Genomic DNA, 17576 nt, shown 5'->3' with positions numbered 1-17576 from the left:
CCTTGTAGCACTACAGATTCATCTTGAAATATGAATTAAAATTTTAAAGGAATTAAAATTTGTTGGAAATATAAGGATAAAGCTGTATAAAATTCAAACAACCCACAAAGACAAGGAATAAGAACTGCAACCTGAAAATAATCAACACAAAGAAGCAAAGATAGGGTCCCACTTAAATTAACAAGGGAAAGGTTGATAAGATGATACCTTCACTAACACTAGCTATGAGCATGATAATGTAACACTAAGATACTATAATAATAAGATACACTAGAGCATTGACCCTTTTTTCTTTATCTGTTGGTTGTATATAATACATTTTCTTTACTGTTTTCATTTTGTAAAAAAGATTTATTTGTTTAAAAGAGTGACACAGAGAGAGAGAGAGAGAGAGAGAGAGAGATCTTCCACTCACTGGTTTAATCTCCAGATATACACAATAGTCAGGACTGGGCTAAGCCAAATCCAGGAACCAGATGCTCCATCTTGGTCTTCCATGATGGTGGCCAGGACCTAAGTAATTGGGCTATCATCTCTGCTGCTTCCCATGCATATCAGCAGGTGCTGAATCAGAAATGGAATAATCCAGACTCAAACCAGCACTCCGGTATGGGATACAGGAGTTCTGAGCGGCAGCTTAACCTGCTGCGCCACAACACACACCCTATGGTTTTCATTTTTTAACACTCAATCTTTAAAAGAGCAAAATGCAAGGGCTCAGGAAATTGAAAATAAAATCTATATGCTGCTCTTCGCAGCTATAGGAAAATTACAAAACCCCACAAAAGCCTGTTGGTCTGGTCTAAGACCATGTGAGAATTGTGTTTTGCTGCAGAGACAATCTAAACAAGCTACAGGTATGTGAATTTCATGTTTATGTCTGTGATTGTAGAATATGCTTGTGGAAATTGAGCAGAAGGTGGTGGCCTTGTCTGAGCTCTCAGTGCACAATGAAAACCTGCTGCTGGAGGGCAAGGCTCACACGAAGGACGCGGCTGAGCAGCTGGCAGTGAAGCTGCGGACGCTCAAGGGGAGCCTGCAGGAGCTGCAGAGAGCTCTGCACGACAGGCAGCTCGACATTCAGGTGAGGGCTCCCGCTGCCCAGAGCCGCAATCCGTGCTGCGTGTGCCCCTTCTGAGTGTCGGAGGAGCGCCCAAGCTTCCCCTACACCCACTTTACATAAGCATTGCAGCATGCTGTTTGAATTTACACTTTGACCTTGGAGTAGATGTTCAGATAGGTTGTGTAAGGAGTGTGTGAGTCCATAGATCTGGGGACTGCCGTGTGGGAAATGAACAGGAAATAAGCACAACAGTCCAAAAACCAAAGATTAACAGAGAGAGACAGAAAAACAAGGCAGACAGAGTGAGCTGCAGACTGCTGGTTCACTCTCCAAATGCTTGCGTTGACTGGGGATGAGCTAGGCTGAAGCAAGGAGCCGAACACTCAATCTAGGTCTCCTACATGGGTGACAGGGACCGAACCACTTGAGCCATCGTTGCTGCCTCTCAGGGTGTGCATTAGCAGCAACCTGGAATCAGAGAGAAGCCAAGATTTGAACCAAGCATTCTGATATCAGAGATGGACATCCCAAGATGGATCTTAACCACTAAGGCAAACAACCTCCCTTCCACGCATATCATTTAACTCTTTGAGCTTTCAACCTTTTGTGTCCTCATGTTTTAGGTTTATTTCTTACAAAGAATAATCGTATTTTGTTGGCTTGGAACATTTAATCAGAAAATACCAATTTTTTTAAAATTTATTTTTTGAGAAGCAGAAAGAGACAGTCCTCCCCTCCCCCAGTCTGCTGGTTCACTCTCCAAAGGCTGGCAACATTCAGGCTTTGGCTGGGCTGAAGCCAAGAGCCAGGAATTCAGTTGAGGTCTCCCATGTCAATGGAAAGACTAATTAGTTGAGCCATCACCACATTCCTCTTAGGGGGTTAACATTAGCGGGAAGGTAGAATCAGGAACAGGAGCTGGATGTCAAACCCAGGTACTCCAAAAAGGGACATGTGTCTTAATTGCTACATCACATGTCTGCTGTGGGAAAGCCCCTGACTTTTAAATGGCAAACTTAGTCCTTTTAAATAGATTGTGCTTACCGTTATATTTGGACTTTCATTATTTTACTTTTTGCTTTCTGTTTTGTCCTACTCTTTTGCATTCTTCTTATCCTTTTCGATCTGTTTTTAAATGATTAAGTGCTTTTATTTTTTTATAATAGTTTACATAAACAACAAATTTCACATATTTCATACATACATATTTAGGCACATAGCATACATACCTAATAAATTCTGAGTCAGCATCTTAATCTCTGTCCGTTCAGTTAAGAACCTTACAACATGTTCAGTTTCTTCCTATGTACCTTCCATACCATTACTGCCCAGCATTTTAATTCTGTTTTTAATCACTACACATTATTGTTATCATCCTATATAAAAACTAAGCACATACTTATCAATTAGCTACTGTGTGCTGGCGACTGTTATTTTGTGTGATGTAGTGAAGGATCAGGAAAACAACAATCTGTATCTATTTTGCTATGTATTTCTGACTGTATGTTGCCATCCTCAGGGGATTATGGTTTGTAAGGACAGGAAAGGGGAAAAATCAAATGCATTATTATATACCAAGTTAAAAGACAACCAGAGATATAGGTGAAAGGCAAGACTTAGAATTTGCAGTTTTCAACAGGGTGGCTAAGGAGCCCTCGCTAAGTTAACATGACAGAGTGAACTGTAAGGATATGGAGAAGCACCTGCAGAGACTACCAGGCAGTATCACCCTTTGACCAGTGTGGTCAAAGGGAAATGGGGAAGAGGACAGTGGCAGCTAAGAGATCAGACCGTGTCTGAGTCCCCTGGGCTGCCGTGACAGCCACCACTGAAGTGGGGAGCAAGTGGATCACAGAAATGCACGAGTGATCTTCCTCCTCGAGAAGGCACTTAGAGGTACGAGGTCTGAGGAGCACACCAAGTGAGGACAGGTTAAAAAAAAAAAGAACGAGGCCCCAGGGTGCTCCAACATTTAGGGGGGTTTGGATGATGTGTTGGAGCCCAACAGGAAAGATAAAAAGAGAAACCAGTAAGGTGGGAGGAAGACTGGGTTTGCTTCCTGAAAGCCCCCAGAGGCTCCTGAGGAGTGAGATCAGAGCAGGACTGAGAACTGCCCGTTGGTCTTAGTGACATGTGGGCCACTCATGACCTGTGCAAGAGTTGTTCCTGTGGAGTGGCAGAAGCAAAGTGCACTCTGAGACAAAACAGAGGCGTGAGAGAGGGGGAGCATGGGTGACTCCAGGAGCTTTGTCGTAAAATGGAACAGTGGGATGAGAACTGGATCAAGAAAAAGAGATTGATTGATTGATGAATGAGAGAGACAGAAACAAGGAGGGAGAGGAGGGGTGTCCTCTATCTACTGATTCACTTCCCAAATGCCCGCAATAGACAGGGTGGGCCAGACTGAAGCTGGAGCCCAGAACTCAATTCAAGTCTCTCATGTGGGTGGCAGAACTCTACTAACTATCATCTGCCACCTCACAGGGTGCAGTGGGGGAACTGGTGGGACTTTAACCCAGGAACTGGGATGTGAAATGGGATGTGGACATCCACAATAGTTGTGCCAAACACCCATCTCTATTTAGCATCCCCCCCACACACACATTTAGTTTGATGATAAGAAAAATAATGATAATTGTATCTGTATGTTTACATACAGTAGGAAAAAAAAAACCTGAAAAAGGAATCTTGTGTAGGAGGGACAACAAGCTAGGATCAAAGGTAGTGTTTGGTGTTTGAACTTAGACCACAAGGGGCAGTATGGTCTCCTCTGTTCTTCCTGCTAAGCAGGAAACTGACATGCCTAGGAGCAGAGTAACTGCCTCTCCCCTTGGCTGGCCCGCCCCACCTGCTGATGCCCCCTTGGTGTCTTCTGTCCCCTCCAGTGGCTTCATCCAAGCTGCCCTTCTTTTATAATTTATGACTGGGACCAAGCCAATCCCTTCACGTACTAGAAAAAAGAAAAAGAAAACTTAGGAAGGAGGGAAGACATCTGTATTTGAGTAAAATGCTGGAAGGAATTAGAGCATAAATATTGTGGTGAAAATTTGATGGACATTTCTTGCAATTGCTTTGTTTTCTCAGGCTATGATGGTTGTTCAGAATAACCCTACATATTTTTCAGGTTTTTTTTGTTTGTTTGCTAATCCTATGATTATATGATCTAGAAAGCCAAACCTAATCAACTGAAAAGTTTTGGAAACAATGGAAGAATTTGGGAAATAGACTAGCTTAAAGCAATAGAGAAAACATAACTTTCATATAAGGAAAAGTTTGTGAAATAATGTGCATAAATTTTCTATCAATGTGAGCAAAATGTGAATTACGTGGAATTTCACTTTAAAACACTTTAAAACAACACAAGACCATATAAAAAAACGTTTTTAGATAGGAATAAAGTTTCTTAAAGATGCTAATTCTTCTATTAATGTATCAGTTTAAATTATTTTCAACTCAAATATTAACTGCATATTTCTAGAAAGTGACAAAATATTACTAGATTTATCTGGAAAAATACCTTTTTTTTTTTGACAGGCAGAGTGGACAGTGAGAGATAGAGACAGAGAGAAAGGTTTTCCTTTTCCATTGGTTCACCCCACAATGGCCGCTGCGGCCGGCGCATCGCGCTGATCCGAAGCCAGGAGCCAGGTGCTTCTCCTGGTCTCCCATGTGGGTGCAGGGCCCAAGGACTTGGGCCATCCTCCGCTGCACTCCTGGGCCACAGCAGAGAGCTGGACAGGAAGAGGAGTGACCGGGACAGAATCCGGCGCCCCGACTGGTACTAGAACCCGGGTGCCGGCGGATTAGCCTATTGAGCCACGGCGCCGGCCTGGAGAAATACTTTTGTAAAACTAACAAGAGTATTCTGAAAATGCAGACTTAAAAGGAGTTATTGGTCTTTTCATGTATTATGATAGGTAAATAGTTTGGAGTTGACACAAAAATATATGAACAAAAATTACATAGAATATTCTAGAAATCTTGGGACATAAAGGAATCTGAGAAATGTTAGAGGTGACTATAAATCGACAGACACAATATGACTGACTGACTCTGGTTATAAAGTGAGTTTCATGGAAAGTGATACACTACATTCCACACAACCATTTTTAGAGAAAAATAAGATTTAAACATAAACATTAAACCTGAAAAATACTAAAAGCATGAATATGCCTTTCCCAGTAGGCTTTAAACAAAGAATTTTACAGTCTTTTTAAAATTCCTATATGAAATTTAAAAGGTTCTGTATGGGTTAAAAAAAAAAATCTAAAAGTTAACCAAGTTAAAAGATAGAGACAAACAAGGAGGAAACTATATCATTCACATACCTCTTATAATTCTATAAGAAAAGAACATAGAATAAAAATATGGGAAAAGATATAAAGGAGAGGAGATTCTCATAATTCAGAAGAAAGGAAATAGGAGAGGCTTTCAAAAAGATCATGGAAAATGTATGTGGTGGAAAAATATGCCTGGCAGAATATTTTGCTGTTCTCAAAGTGATCTGTGAATCAGCTTAAACTCTAAAGAAACTAACAAAGCGAAGTTTCCGGTTTCATATATGGGCTAGCTGGCTTCTGTGAGGCTTCTATGACACGCCACTCCTAGAGGCAGGTAGGAAGGAAAGGGGTAGCCTGGGACTCACTTGCTTAATACTGGAATTAAGGGGTAGCCTGATACTTGCTCAACACTGGAGTTAAGCAAGGTAGGGGCCACACATCCCAAGACCTCAGAGCCCGGGAATGGAGCATCAGGGAGTGAGCAGGCCCAGTCAGGCACCAGGCAAACTGGTGTTTGATCTAAGAAGCAGCTATTACTCAGTTCCAGCTATTGTCCTACATGGCAGGGTTGCTAGATTTGCCTGTTTTGCAAGGAAATTTGCATTTATTTCTAAAATATCCCAATTTTTAAGCAGTGACATTTACTTCTAAAATTCTAAATAAGTTATTTTTAAACACTGAGAGTTTTAAAATTTTTAAGGTAGTTATGTGCCAAATAAAGCTTAGTCACAGGCTGGGATAGGCTCTTGGGCCATCGCTAGATTTAAAATGTCTCCATCCTTTTCCTACCAGTTACTAACTAGTAGCCTGGGACAAGATCCTTCAGCTTCCCCAAATTTTCACAGGTATGTTTTCCTCATCTGTGAAATAGGGGTAATGACAGTGTACTTGTCTGCCCTTATCCACTGGGGATTTGTTCTAAGATATGCTCCCCAGTGGATGACTGAAATTGGGGATCACACAGAACCCTAGACACATATGCCATGTTTCTTCTATGCATACATACCTATAATAAAGCTTAGTTTATAAGCTAGGTGCGCTGAGTTGTTAACAACAATAACCAATCCTAAAATAGAGCAATTCTAATAATAAACTTTAACAGAAGTCATGTGAATGTCTTGAAAGATAAATATTAATGTGTTCAGAGCATGGTTGGCCATTGGCCACCGAGACTGTGGAAGGAAAATTGTGGATAAAAGAGGAAAGGCCTACTGTGTATAATTTAATTATCCTGAGAATTTTAATGTAGATAATGCGCAAAATAGGTGTTTAGATTGCAGCGGTAATAATAATGACAACCACCTGTTTCCAAGCCATGACCTCTGGGAAGAATGGAACTCCCGATGTGCTAAAAGACCAGGCTGCAGCCTGACCCAGGCTGAGCTGAGCTTGCTGACCCTCTGCCTAGGGCCACAGGAATTAATTCAGGAGAGTCAAGTCCTGACTCTGCCCCCAAGTAGAAGCCTGCCCAAGAATGTGCAGTGAAAATGTAAGAAAATATGGTAGTGTTTTACTGCCATGAAATTGGTTGGCGTTTGCTTTTAAAATGTCTATAAATTCTATCGTCTTTCATCTAATGGAGTTTCTAGCATATAAAATATTGATGAGATGTTTAAAAATAATTAGACTTTTCCAAGATTATTTTTCAATCCATGAGAAGAAAAAGGAGCCTAATTTTCATTATTATTGCCATGAAAATGACCATCTCCTTCCATATAGAAAACTAAAAATAATTTGGAGTTGATCTGAAATTAAAGTTAATTGGAGAAAAGTTGTGCTTTCAATGCATATGGCAGGCAGGTGTTGTCCTTTACCTTAGGTTCACAGGATCTGGAGGGCTGAGATCCCCCTCCTGTGCCTCTGATGGCTGCCAGAGCATGATTTCTTGATGTACCGATACCTATAGAGTGGGAACTGCCATTACCCCATTCTTTCTAACTAATGGGACTTGTATGGTTATCCTTGAGTAACAGTCCCTTTGGCTTCTGCTCAAATACATTGCTTCTCTACATGAAAAATACTGACCTTGATCATAATGCATCTTGAATTTCATGCTATCTTTCTTCACAAGGGTTTGGGTCATTTTCACACATTATCATCCATCAACAGGGCAGAGAGTTTGCTCTCTATAAATAATAAAATGCTTTGTAAAGAAATGTTTAATTTATGTTTAGCATTTCCCAATCCTCACTAATCTTCCAAGGAATGTTCTTGGCAAAAGTGATTACTCTTCTATTTCCAAAATAAACAGCTTAGGTAGCCCCACCCAGTGGGACTCTGGTGACACAAACTGCCTGCCTTTGGGTTCTCTAATTTGTAGGAAAAGCTGCTTTCACGTCTCAGAGTCAGTCCCAGAATCTCATTCCTCCTGGCAGTGTCAGCTCCTCCCCAGGGAATAGGAAATGAAATTTGAACTGGATTCTTACTCCTTTTTGGTTTCCCATGGCCCAAGTCTTCTGTTTCTAAATGACTATGTCAGGGAAACACTAACTGGCAAGCTACACCTGACCACACAGAAAATACATGTTAGCATCTGCTCTTGGTGCTGCATATTTTTATTAATTGGACTCAATTAAGCAGATATGACCCCCCCCCTCCAGATTTCAAGTCTGGGAATCAGAGTATATCTCTACAGTGAACATTGTTCTTAAGATCTAACATTTCAATTGTCTTTTTTTCCAAAGATAAATGTGGTACGAGGAATTTCAAAGAATCACTTTCAAAGTGTGGTAACCTGAGTAGATGGGGGAGTCCTTACTGAGTGCCATGAGGAGTTACCAAGGGCGTCTTCCAACTGGGCTCTGAAAAACAAGCCTCTGTTGAAGAGAAAAGCAGAGAGGAAGTGGCCAGGGTCCCACAGAGGAAAGTCCACAGGTCAGGCCAAGGTCACTATTTTGTCAGCCTAAGGCACTGATTGGGGAAAACACCTTCAGTCTCCTACTCTGCCTCCTTCAGGGGTTTGCTCTATGTCATACCTGCCATTCTCCTTTTGTTTCCTTGTTGCCTGGAGAGCTAGGCTCATTTAGAATTTATTCATGGGAGATGGTACATTTTGAAGTAGAGAATATTTCATGCAAAAAATCATGGTCTTCAGTCTTGGAAGACTGCCCATCCACCAAAACCTCCCACTCACAGGAAAAGCACTGCTTATCTTTGAGAGTCATTCTTGGTAGAGTATAGAATTTCATGAACTGGGTGTGACCAGTCACCAATTCTGATTGTGATGCAAAATGCAAATAGCATATTTTAGATCAAGATCACACCCAATGTTCTACCCAAACCACATTCTCTGGCTTGGAAGCTGAGTAGCCCTAATCACAGGCTCTACTTCTCTTGTTTGTTCATTGTCTACCCCCTACCCCGGCCCTTGTCTGATTTCCTTTTGTAGGATACCCCCACTTCCTAGAATAGTATCTGACACACAATAAGTACTGAACCTGTACTTGTCAGTGAGTTAGATTAAAATCATATAATGTGTCATTTGACATATAGGAGGATACTCAGAAAGCTTATGGAAAATAAAAATTAAGGATAATTTTATATTGGTGCAAAAATTTTTGATGTCTATGCATAGTTTTTTCATAATGTGCATTTTTCCATGAACATTTTGGAGACTCATAAGTCATCTAGAAAAGATTTAAAGTACATGAGATGATGTGTATAGACTATATGCTAAGGCCATGACATTTTATGTAAGGGACCTAGGCATGTGTGGGTTTTGGTATCCATAGGGTATACTGGAGCCAGAGTTCCTCAGATATCAAGGACAAGTGTGATAGTGTAGGAGTTCTGATTGCCAGTGCTGGGGGTTTGGCAACTATGCTTTGTGAGTAGCATAGGGGACTCATGGACCTTTCCATCAATGTTAGTAGAAAGACTTTCATTCAAGAACTAATTCCATTTGATAGGCAACATTGTGGGCCTTCCAAATGCCATTGGAATAATCTTGGAATCATTGGGCAGGGAGAATAAACCTTTGCCTAGCAGACAAGTAAGTACTTGCATCTTTCTTTAGCCAATCGGTAACAGAGCCAGCAAGCAGCAGCGTGGCTGTGGGCCAGGGTACTGTGAAGGGAGTAGAGGAAGGACAAGGCAGCTTTTCAGACGTGTCTCACCTTTAATTATCACACTGCTTAACTCTAAAGGTTTCATTAACATTTGCATTTGTAAAATGGTAACCAAGTGCACCCACTTGGTGCACTTTTCTTAATGTGCTCATCTTAATAGTTGTAAAAGACAGATACTTCAAGAATTCTGAGATTCAAGTGGAATGTATTTGTTATACAGAGCATCTGTAAACACAGCTGTATACCTACCTGTGTACACTGCATTCACAACAGGATTCTAGGACGACTTCAAAGCTTGGCTCTAGGAAGGTGGACATGTGGAAAGATCAGTATCAGACACACTGAAGTGCCTCAGGAATTGATTTGCCTGTAGACAGAGTTGGAGAGCCTGGGTTGTGAAGGCAGCATGGGATTAGGGGTGAGGGTGCTCGGCGATGCAGGGGAGCCCTTGCCTGCATCCCTTACCTCTATACTGCACAGGAGCAAAAAAATCAAGTTCAGGTTCTTACTGAATTCTTGAACCTTACAAATGCTGTAGACTTCCGGCTTCTCAAACATACTGAAATCTCTTTGGTTGGTAACCTTTTAGAGAATTCTTTAGCAAGCAAGTACTTGGCGTATACACTCATTGTGTAGAGCTTGACAGAGGTGACAGAGCAGTGCTTTGGCTGGAGGGACGCAGTGAATGATGGTGGGTCAAGGTCATTTGAGAAGCATTTTGCCTTCATGGGACTTAAGGAACAAACTCATAGGAAGACCTAGTTATGTTTTTGTGGAAAAAAAATTCTGGAATAGTCTTTGGTGACCACAGCAGAAACAGACAGGTTTCCCCTCAAATATTCCTGTGTTTGACCATCTGTTTATTGTTCTCTTTCCTGCAAATGCCATAACTTAGATGGGTTTTGTGTTACCTTTTTTTTTTTAAAGTGTGGTTTCACGTCCAAATGGAACCACTTTGGTATTATTATTCAGACAATACCAAGTAGCTTTCTTGCAATGCTGGTTATGGTTTTCCTGTGGGTAACAGGACTCTCGATTTCTGCCTCATTAAAAGCAGGGAACAGCACAGGAGAAGGAGGAGAGTGACGTCGATCTGGCGGCCACACAGAGCCCGGGCGTGCAGGAGTGGCTGGCCCAAGCTCGCACCACACGGACGCACCAGCGGCAGAACAGTCTCCAGCAACAAAAAGTAAGGTGTTTCCTACCTCTCTGTAGCCCGCAGACCTGCCAGGGACAGGAGTGGAGAGACACGGTGTAGGACAAGTTGCTGCTTTTATAAAGGCAGACTGTCCCTTTACCTGTGCTGTGAATCGAGCGCGGCTCGTGCCTTGTGTGCTTCCTCGTGACCACTGGAAGACTGGCCGTTTGGAAACCCAGTCTTTAAGCAAAGCATGTTTTTAGGTTTACAGATAGCACATCTCAACCATGGCCTGCTGTATCATGGATGCCAACTCTGTTTTCAGATTTTCCCCCATTTGAGTCCGTTTTATTGTAAGAAAAAATCTTAGGGAGGCCTCTGAGATTGGGTAAAAGTTTGAATTGTGTGTGTGTGTGTCTGTTTTAAGAAATGGAATTTATTTTCACTTGCGAGTAGATGCCATCACAAAATAGGATTGTGTAGGTTGTTGCCCAGGGAAACAAATGGATGTTAATAAGAATGATTTCTCATTGAAACCTTATCCTCACGTAAAGAGAGTACTAAAATGTTTCTTCATCTCAAAAGCAAGAACATCTATTACAGATAATGAAATGCAAAACCAAATCTGTTGGCAATCCAATTTATAAAATAAGTGGAGAATTACAGCGAACTGCTGCTCGCAACCATCCCTGGCAACTTGCAAAAGGCAGTATTGATATTGAAAACTGAACACACATTTTATACCACTGGGGGGCACCATTGTCCAGCAAAACTTTCTTAGACCTTGGTTTTCCCAGATTTTTCAGTAGATCTCCTTTATCACAGCTAAAGAAAGCCATAGTGTACTTTGGAGACATGTTTGATATTTACCTAAACCACAGCAATACAGTGTGTGAACTTAACCGCTTGTTGCTAGAATTCTCGGATTTGCCAGACACGGAGTCGATAGCAACAAATTCTTTTGCCTTTGCCTTTCCCTGGAGCAGGAGTTGGAACAGGAATTAGCGGAGCAAAAGATCCTCCTGCGCTCAGTAGCCAGTCGAGGAGAGGAGATTCTGACCCAGCACTCGGCTGCAGAGCCCTCTGGTGGCGAAGGGTAGGTTTGAAACTCTAACTTGCTCTTTGGATTGGCACTTGAAGAACTGTAAGCATCTCATTCCACATTCTATTTCAAGCGTTCTCTGTCACATTTGTCGTTGTGTTTTCATGTTAGGAAATTAAATATACCTCCACTTGGGAAATTTCTCTGTGTAGCATGAACACAGCTAGTAACTATAGTGTCGGATGCACCTGTCCTCCCTCCAGAAAGCTCAGCTTGTCCGCCCAGAGAAGTTGCTCATGAGTTCACTAATCGAGTAGGAAATGCATGGTCAGATTACGTCACTGCATTTCCCGCTGATTTATCATGTCTAAATGCTGAGCACTTTACCCCTCAAGAGATTGGCTTCGTTTAACGTGATTCTAAAACATGAAGATATGTGCCCACTAAACACTTTGGCTTTTCTTGAATCTATTGCTTTGATTTCTATGTTGAATTTGGATTACTGGTCTGGGGAAGAAGGGCAAAGATGTTGAAAGTTGTATTGGCAGAAAGATAAAATGCTAAAAGAAAAATTCTGAAAGTAGCAGGTTTTTTTTTTTTTTTTTTTTTTTTGACAGGCAGAGTGGACAGTGAGAGACAGAGAGAAAGGTCTTCCTTTTTTGCCGTTGGTTCACCCTCCAATGGCCGCCGCAGCCGGCGCACCGCGCTGATCCGATGGCAGGAGCCAGGTGCTTCTCCTGGTCTCCCATGGGGTACAGGGCCCACTGCACTCCCGGGCCATAGCAGAGAGCTGGCCTGGAAGAGGGACAACCGGGACAGAATCCGGTGCCCAGACTGGGACTAGAACCTGGTGTGCCGGTGCCGCAAGGTGGAGGGTTAGCCTAGTGAGCCACAGCACCGGCTGAAAGTAGCAGTTTTTAATGATGAGAATTTTTATTTAAAAAGGAGAAGAAGGTAGAGAAATTACAGCAGAGTGGAAATGTCTCTACATTTCATTCAAGTCTGAATTTGACAGGACTTGGAGAAGTCACTCATCTCTGCCTCAGTTGCTCATCTGTAGGATTAAAATAATTATCATTTACTATCAACACAGAAGTATTATATATGTTGTAAATGCCAAGTGAGAGGATATGTAGGAAAACCATTAAAATCTGAAACAGCAGTGGGCATTTGGTATAGCAATTAAGGCCCTGCTTGGAACCCCTGCATCCCATAGAGCTCTTGGGTTCAAGTCTTGGCTCCACTTTGATTGCAGGTTCCTGCTGATGCACAGGCTGGGAGACAGCAGGTCATGACTCATATTTGGGTCCTTGCCACCCATGTGGGAAACCCAGATTGAGTTTTTGGCTCCTGCCTTTGCCTGACCCAGCCTCAGTTGTTGTGGGCCTATGGAGAGGGAACCAGTGCATGGAAGATCTCTCTCAGTCTCTGTTTCTCTGCCTTTCAAATAAAAACTGAAGATAAACAAAAATTGATAACATGAATAAAATCTAAAACATTAAAAAGTGAAACCTCTGAGTTCTTCTGTTGTTAGATTGTAATTTGTAAGTATTCTTTGGCAAGTGTCACTGAGTCTGTTTCTCATTTCTGAACACCTTTTTGGTAGAAATAATAAAAGTGAGTAAGTATGTATTATGACGGTGATATTTAAAATATTCATAACACTGAATAACTGAAAATGCAGAAACATATGAAGAAGTATAGGATTTAAAAAGCCTGAGAAAAATTTATGCATGCATATTCTTTAAGAAAACATTCATCAAAGAAGGAGGTACCTTTCTCCAAAGGGAGGAGAGAACTTCCACTTTGACAATGACCGTGTCTAAATATGATAAGAGTCGGTGAACTCAAAGGCTTCCATAGCTTTGGCAACTCATGACAAGAGCCTAGGGTGATTACTGATGCCATAAACAAGAGTGTCAATTTGTTAAGTCAACAACAGGAGTCACTGTGCACTTACTCCTCATGTAGGATCTCTGTCCTTAATGTGCTGTACATTGTGATTTGACACTATAACTAGTACTCAAACAGTATTTTTCACTTTTTGTTTCTATGTGGGTGCAAACTGTTGAAATCTTTACTTAATATATACTAAATTGATCTTCTGTATATAAAGAGAATTAAAAATGAATCTTGATGTGAATGGAAGAGGAGAGGGAGCAGGAAAGGGGAGGGTTGCGGGTGGGAGGGAAGTTATGGAGGGGGGAGCCATTGTAATCCATAAGCTGTACTTTGGAAATTTATATGCATTAAATAAAAGTTAAAAAAAAAAAACTAAAAAAAAAAAGAAAAGAAAAGAAAACATTAAAAGGGGGCCAGCCATGGCGCAGTAGGTTAATCTTCTGCCTGCAGCGCCGGAATCCCATGTGGGCGCCGGTTCGAGTCCCAGCTGCTCCTCTTTCAACTTGGCTCTCTGCTGTGGCCTGGGAAAGCAGTAGAAGATGGCCCAGGTGCTTGGGCCCCTGTACCGTGTGGGAGACTAGGAGGAAGCTCCTGACTCCTGGCTTCGGATCGGTGCAGCTCCGGCAGTTGCAGCCATTTGGGGAGTGAACCCACAGAAGGAAGACCTTTCTCTCTGTCTCTTCCTCTCACTATAACTCTACCTCTCAAATAAATACAAAAAATCCCTTTTTTTTTCTTTTAAAAAAAGCATTATAAGGTAAAAAATTGATACTAAATTGATAGCATAGTATACACATGAATAAGAACAGCATAAGAATGTAAACAATGAGAACTAAATTTGGGGACCAGCCTGTGGCATAGCAGGTAAAGCTGCCACCTGCAGTGCTGGCAACCCATACGGGTACCTGTTCAAGTCCCGGCTTCTCCACTTCCAATCCAGTTCCCTGCTAATGTGCCTGCGAAAGCAGTGGAAGATGGCCCAAGTCCTTGAGCCCTTGCACCCATGTGAGAGACCTGGGAGAAACTCCTGACTCTTGGCTTTGGATCAGCCCAACTCCTCCTGCCATTGCAGCCATTTGGGAAATGAACCAGCAGATGGAAAATCTCTCTCTGCCTCTGCCTCTGCCTCACTGTAACTCTGCCTTTCAAATAAATAAATAAATCTTAAAAAAAAGAAAAACTAACTTTGGAGAAAGCACACTCGGGATTACTTTTTCCTTTTTTAGTTATTTTATAGCTCTATCAATGCTGACATAATATTGTTGATATTATCACATTAGTGCTGACCCTACAAATAATATGCAAGTATACAGTATATAGTATGTGGGTGCTTTAAGAGATTATAGGAATATATAGATCATAGATATAATTTGTAGGATTTTTAAAACAATTAGGTGAGAAAAAACCAAAATGCACTTATAATATAAATGACAAAATATGCAGGAAACAGGCAATCAAGAGCAAAAAGTAAAAAAGTTAAAAATATTGCCATGGCTTATAAATAGCAATATAAAAGAACAAGAATGAGTTTTATCAACTGTCAGTGATTACATTTATTTTTTTATTTTATTTTTAAAGATTTATTTATTTATTTGAAAGGCAGAGTTACAGTGAGGCAGAGGCAGAGAGACAGAGAGTGGTCTTCCATCCACTGGTTCACTCCCCAAATGGCAGCAATGGCTGGAGCTGGGCCAATCCGAAGCCAGGAGCTTCCTCCAGGTCTCCTACATTAGTACAGGGGCCCAAGGACCCAGACCATCTTCTGCTTTCCCAGGCCACAGCAGAGAGTTGATTGGAAGTAGAGCAGCTGGAACTTGAACTGGCGCCCATATGGGATGCTGGCACTGCAGGCAGCGGCTTTACCTGCTAGGCCACAGTGCCAGCCCCAAATGATTACATTGAAATAACCCTAAAACTATAAAAATTGTGTAAAATTCTCAGTTTTAAAAATCTTCCATTGTCTAGCATACATAAAAATGCTAATAGGCTATAATAAGTGTCCATAGCAGACACAAAGTAGGACTCTCATCTTTCCCTATTTATTGAGTCAAAGACTTGCCTTCACCTTGCATTTGCTATGTTTCTAGTTCCTCCAAGGTATTTAACATCCCAAATAGTCTTCTGTGTATTTTTGCTAATATTTTTCCCCTAATTTTTATTTATTTATTTTATGTACTTTGAATGGTGGGGGTTGGGGGAAGAGATCTCCCATGCACTGGTTCACTTCCCAAATGCTCACAACAGCCTAGGTTGAAGACAGGAATCAGTAACTCAGTCTGAGTCTCCCATGTGAGTGACAGGAACCCAAGTGCTTGAGCCATGGCCTGCTGCCTCCCAGTGTGCATTAGCAGGAACCTGGACTAGGGAGCAGAACTAGGAGTTGAACCCAGGCACTCCAACATGGGATGTAGGTGTCCCACGTGGCGTCTTAACTGCTAGGAAAAGTTTGCAGCCTCAGACTCTGTGAAGACTTCATCCACACCTCGTGGCCTTAGGTGTACAGTCACAACCACAGAAAAAAAGCAATAGGAATCTCCTGCAACTTACTTGTCTTGATTTTTGTCTTCTTGCCTTGGCCTTTGGAAAAGACCCAGATGAAAAACAAATATAAAATTGCTTTTTCAAATACAAAAATATTTTTTAAAAATTTTACAGTGCAGTACTGGCTTTCTGTACAAGATTCACTTTAAAAACTTCTTATAAAATGTTTATACAAATTCTTCAGAAAAATCATCTTTAAATGTAGTTGACTACACTTTAGCTACTCTTCTTAAGCCTCTGGATACCAACTAAAGAAGTAGTCATGAATTAAGTGATATCAACAAGCCAATAAAAAATATGTCTACTTTTAAATTTTTAATTTTTTGGGGAGAGGGGAGGTGAGAAAGAGAGCTCTCTTGTCTGCTGGTTCACTTCCTAAATCCCAAATGCCCACAAGAGCTGGGCCTGGATCAGGCTAACACTGGGAGCCAGGAAGAATCCAAGTCTACTTGGGTGGCAGGAACCTAACTTCTCAAATCATCATCATTGCTTTCCTGGGATTTATATTAGCAGGAAGATGAAATCAGGAACAGGGCTGGGAACTGAACCCAGGCCCTTAACTATGAGCCATGGGTGTCTTCATCCGCATATTTACCACTAAGGAAAAGCCTTATATTCAGCCTTTAACCTGTTAACTGACTTTCTAAGAATGGAATGACCTGCTTCAAATAAGAGTGCTCACAGATTTACCTCTGTGATGAGTGGGGTGCAGAGGTGGGGGGAGCTCTGACGGTGGGTCTTCCGACTACTGAAGAAAAGCAACTGGGCATTCAGCAAAAGAATGGAAAAATGTTTTCCCTGGGGAACAGAAGGCAGTGTTCTAACTTAAATTTGATTTGCTGCTGGTCTGACATGCACCAAAGATTACATATAAGAACATAGATACTAAATATTACAGCTTTGGAATCAATGAATTAAAAGTAATGAGCTATAATCTACCACCACATGAAAATCACAATAAAGAAATTTAATCTCAAAGAAACTCTTAAACTTTTTCTAAATTAAAAAAGAAAACCCTAGCAACTAATATAATGGACCCTCAATTAGAGGTCAATTTTGTTTTGGAATTTTTCTTTTTTCACTCAACAGTTTTTTACATGGAGTCATGCCCATCCATATAGGTCTAGTTGTTTAGTTGCTTAATAGTATTTTGTGTTGCAAACATCACATTTGCCTTGTGATGTCTTTTCTTGTTGCTATATGTTGAAATTAACTTTCTTACATGTCTCTCATACATAGGAGGCAGTCCTAAATGTTCTGGAAGTACAACCCCTGCATCCTAGGCTTATAGATAATTTAAGATTTCCTTTAAGAGGTTTACCTAAAGACATTATTTTATTTATATGTAGACTACAAGAATAGGCGTTGGGTGGTGGTATACAGTGTTGTTCTAGCAACAAACTTGGTATTTATTTTTCCATTTAAGTAAAATGTCCTGTTTCAAAATGTTAATTAGTATCTAATATGCCTTTTAGATGATATGGCTCTGGTTAGGACTACAAAACTCCTGATGGATTAGGATCTATTGGAATTTAGGTTCCCT

At 41.2% G+C, this 17576-nt stretch overlaps 1 protein-coding gene across 2 annotated transcripts in view; it reads left to right on the top strand.

Annotated features, from left to right (window-relative positions):
- Nucleotides 1-17576, top strand: part of LOC133756266 (nesprin-1-like) — a 175170-nt gene that overhangs the window by 18582 nt on the left and 139012 nt on the right. Inside the window, exons 8-10 of one of the 2 annotated variants that reach the window (XM_062186946.1) lie at nucleotides 893-1084; nucleotides 10465-10599; nucleotides 11535-11644. In XM_062186946.1, coding sequence (XP_062042930.1) covers nucleotides 893-1084; nucleotides 10465-10599; nucleotides 11535-11644 — 437 coding nt within the window. The remainder of the gene's footprint in view (nucleotides 1-892; nucleotides 1085-10464; nucleotides 10600-11534; nucleotides 11645-17576) is intronic. The other variant, XM_062186947.1, reaches the window with a different exon arrangement.

Source organism: Lepus europaeus, chromosome 3, assembly GCF_033115175.1.
Source record: "Lepus europaeus isolate LE1 chromosome 3, mLepTim1.pri, whole genome shotgun sequence".
Classification (NCBI taxonomy): Eukaryota; Metazoa; Chordata; class Mammalia; order Lagomorpha; family Leporidae; genus Lepus; species Lepus europaeus.
The sequence above is the reverse complement of the archived record's forward strand: the minus strand, read 5'-3'. Positions and strand labels throughout refer to the sequence as shown.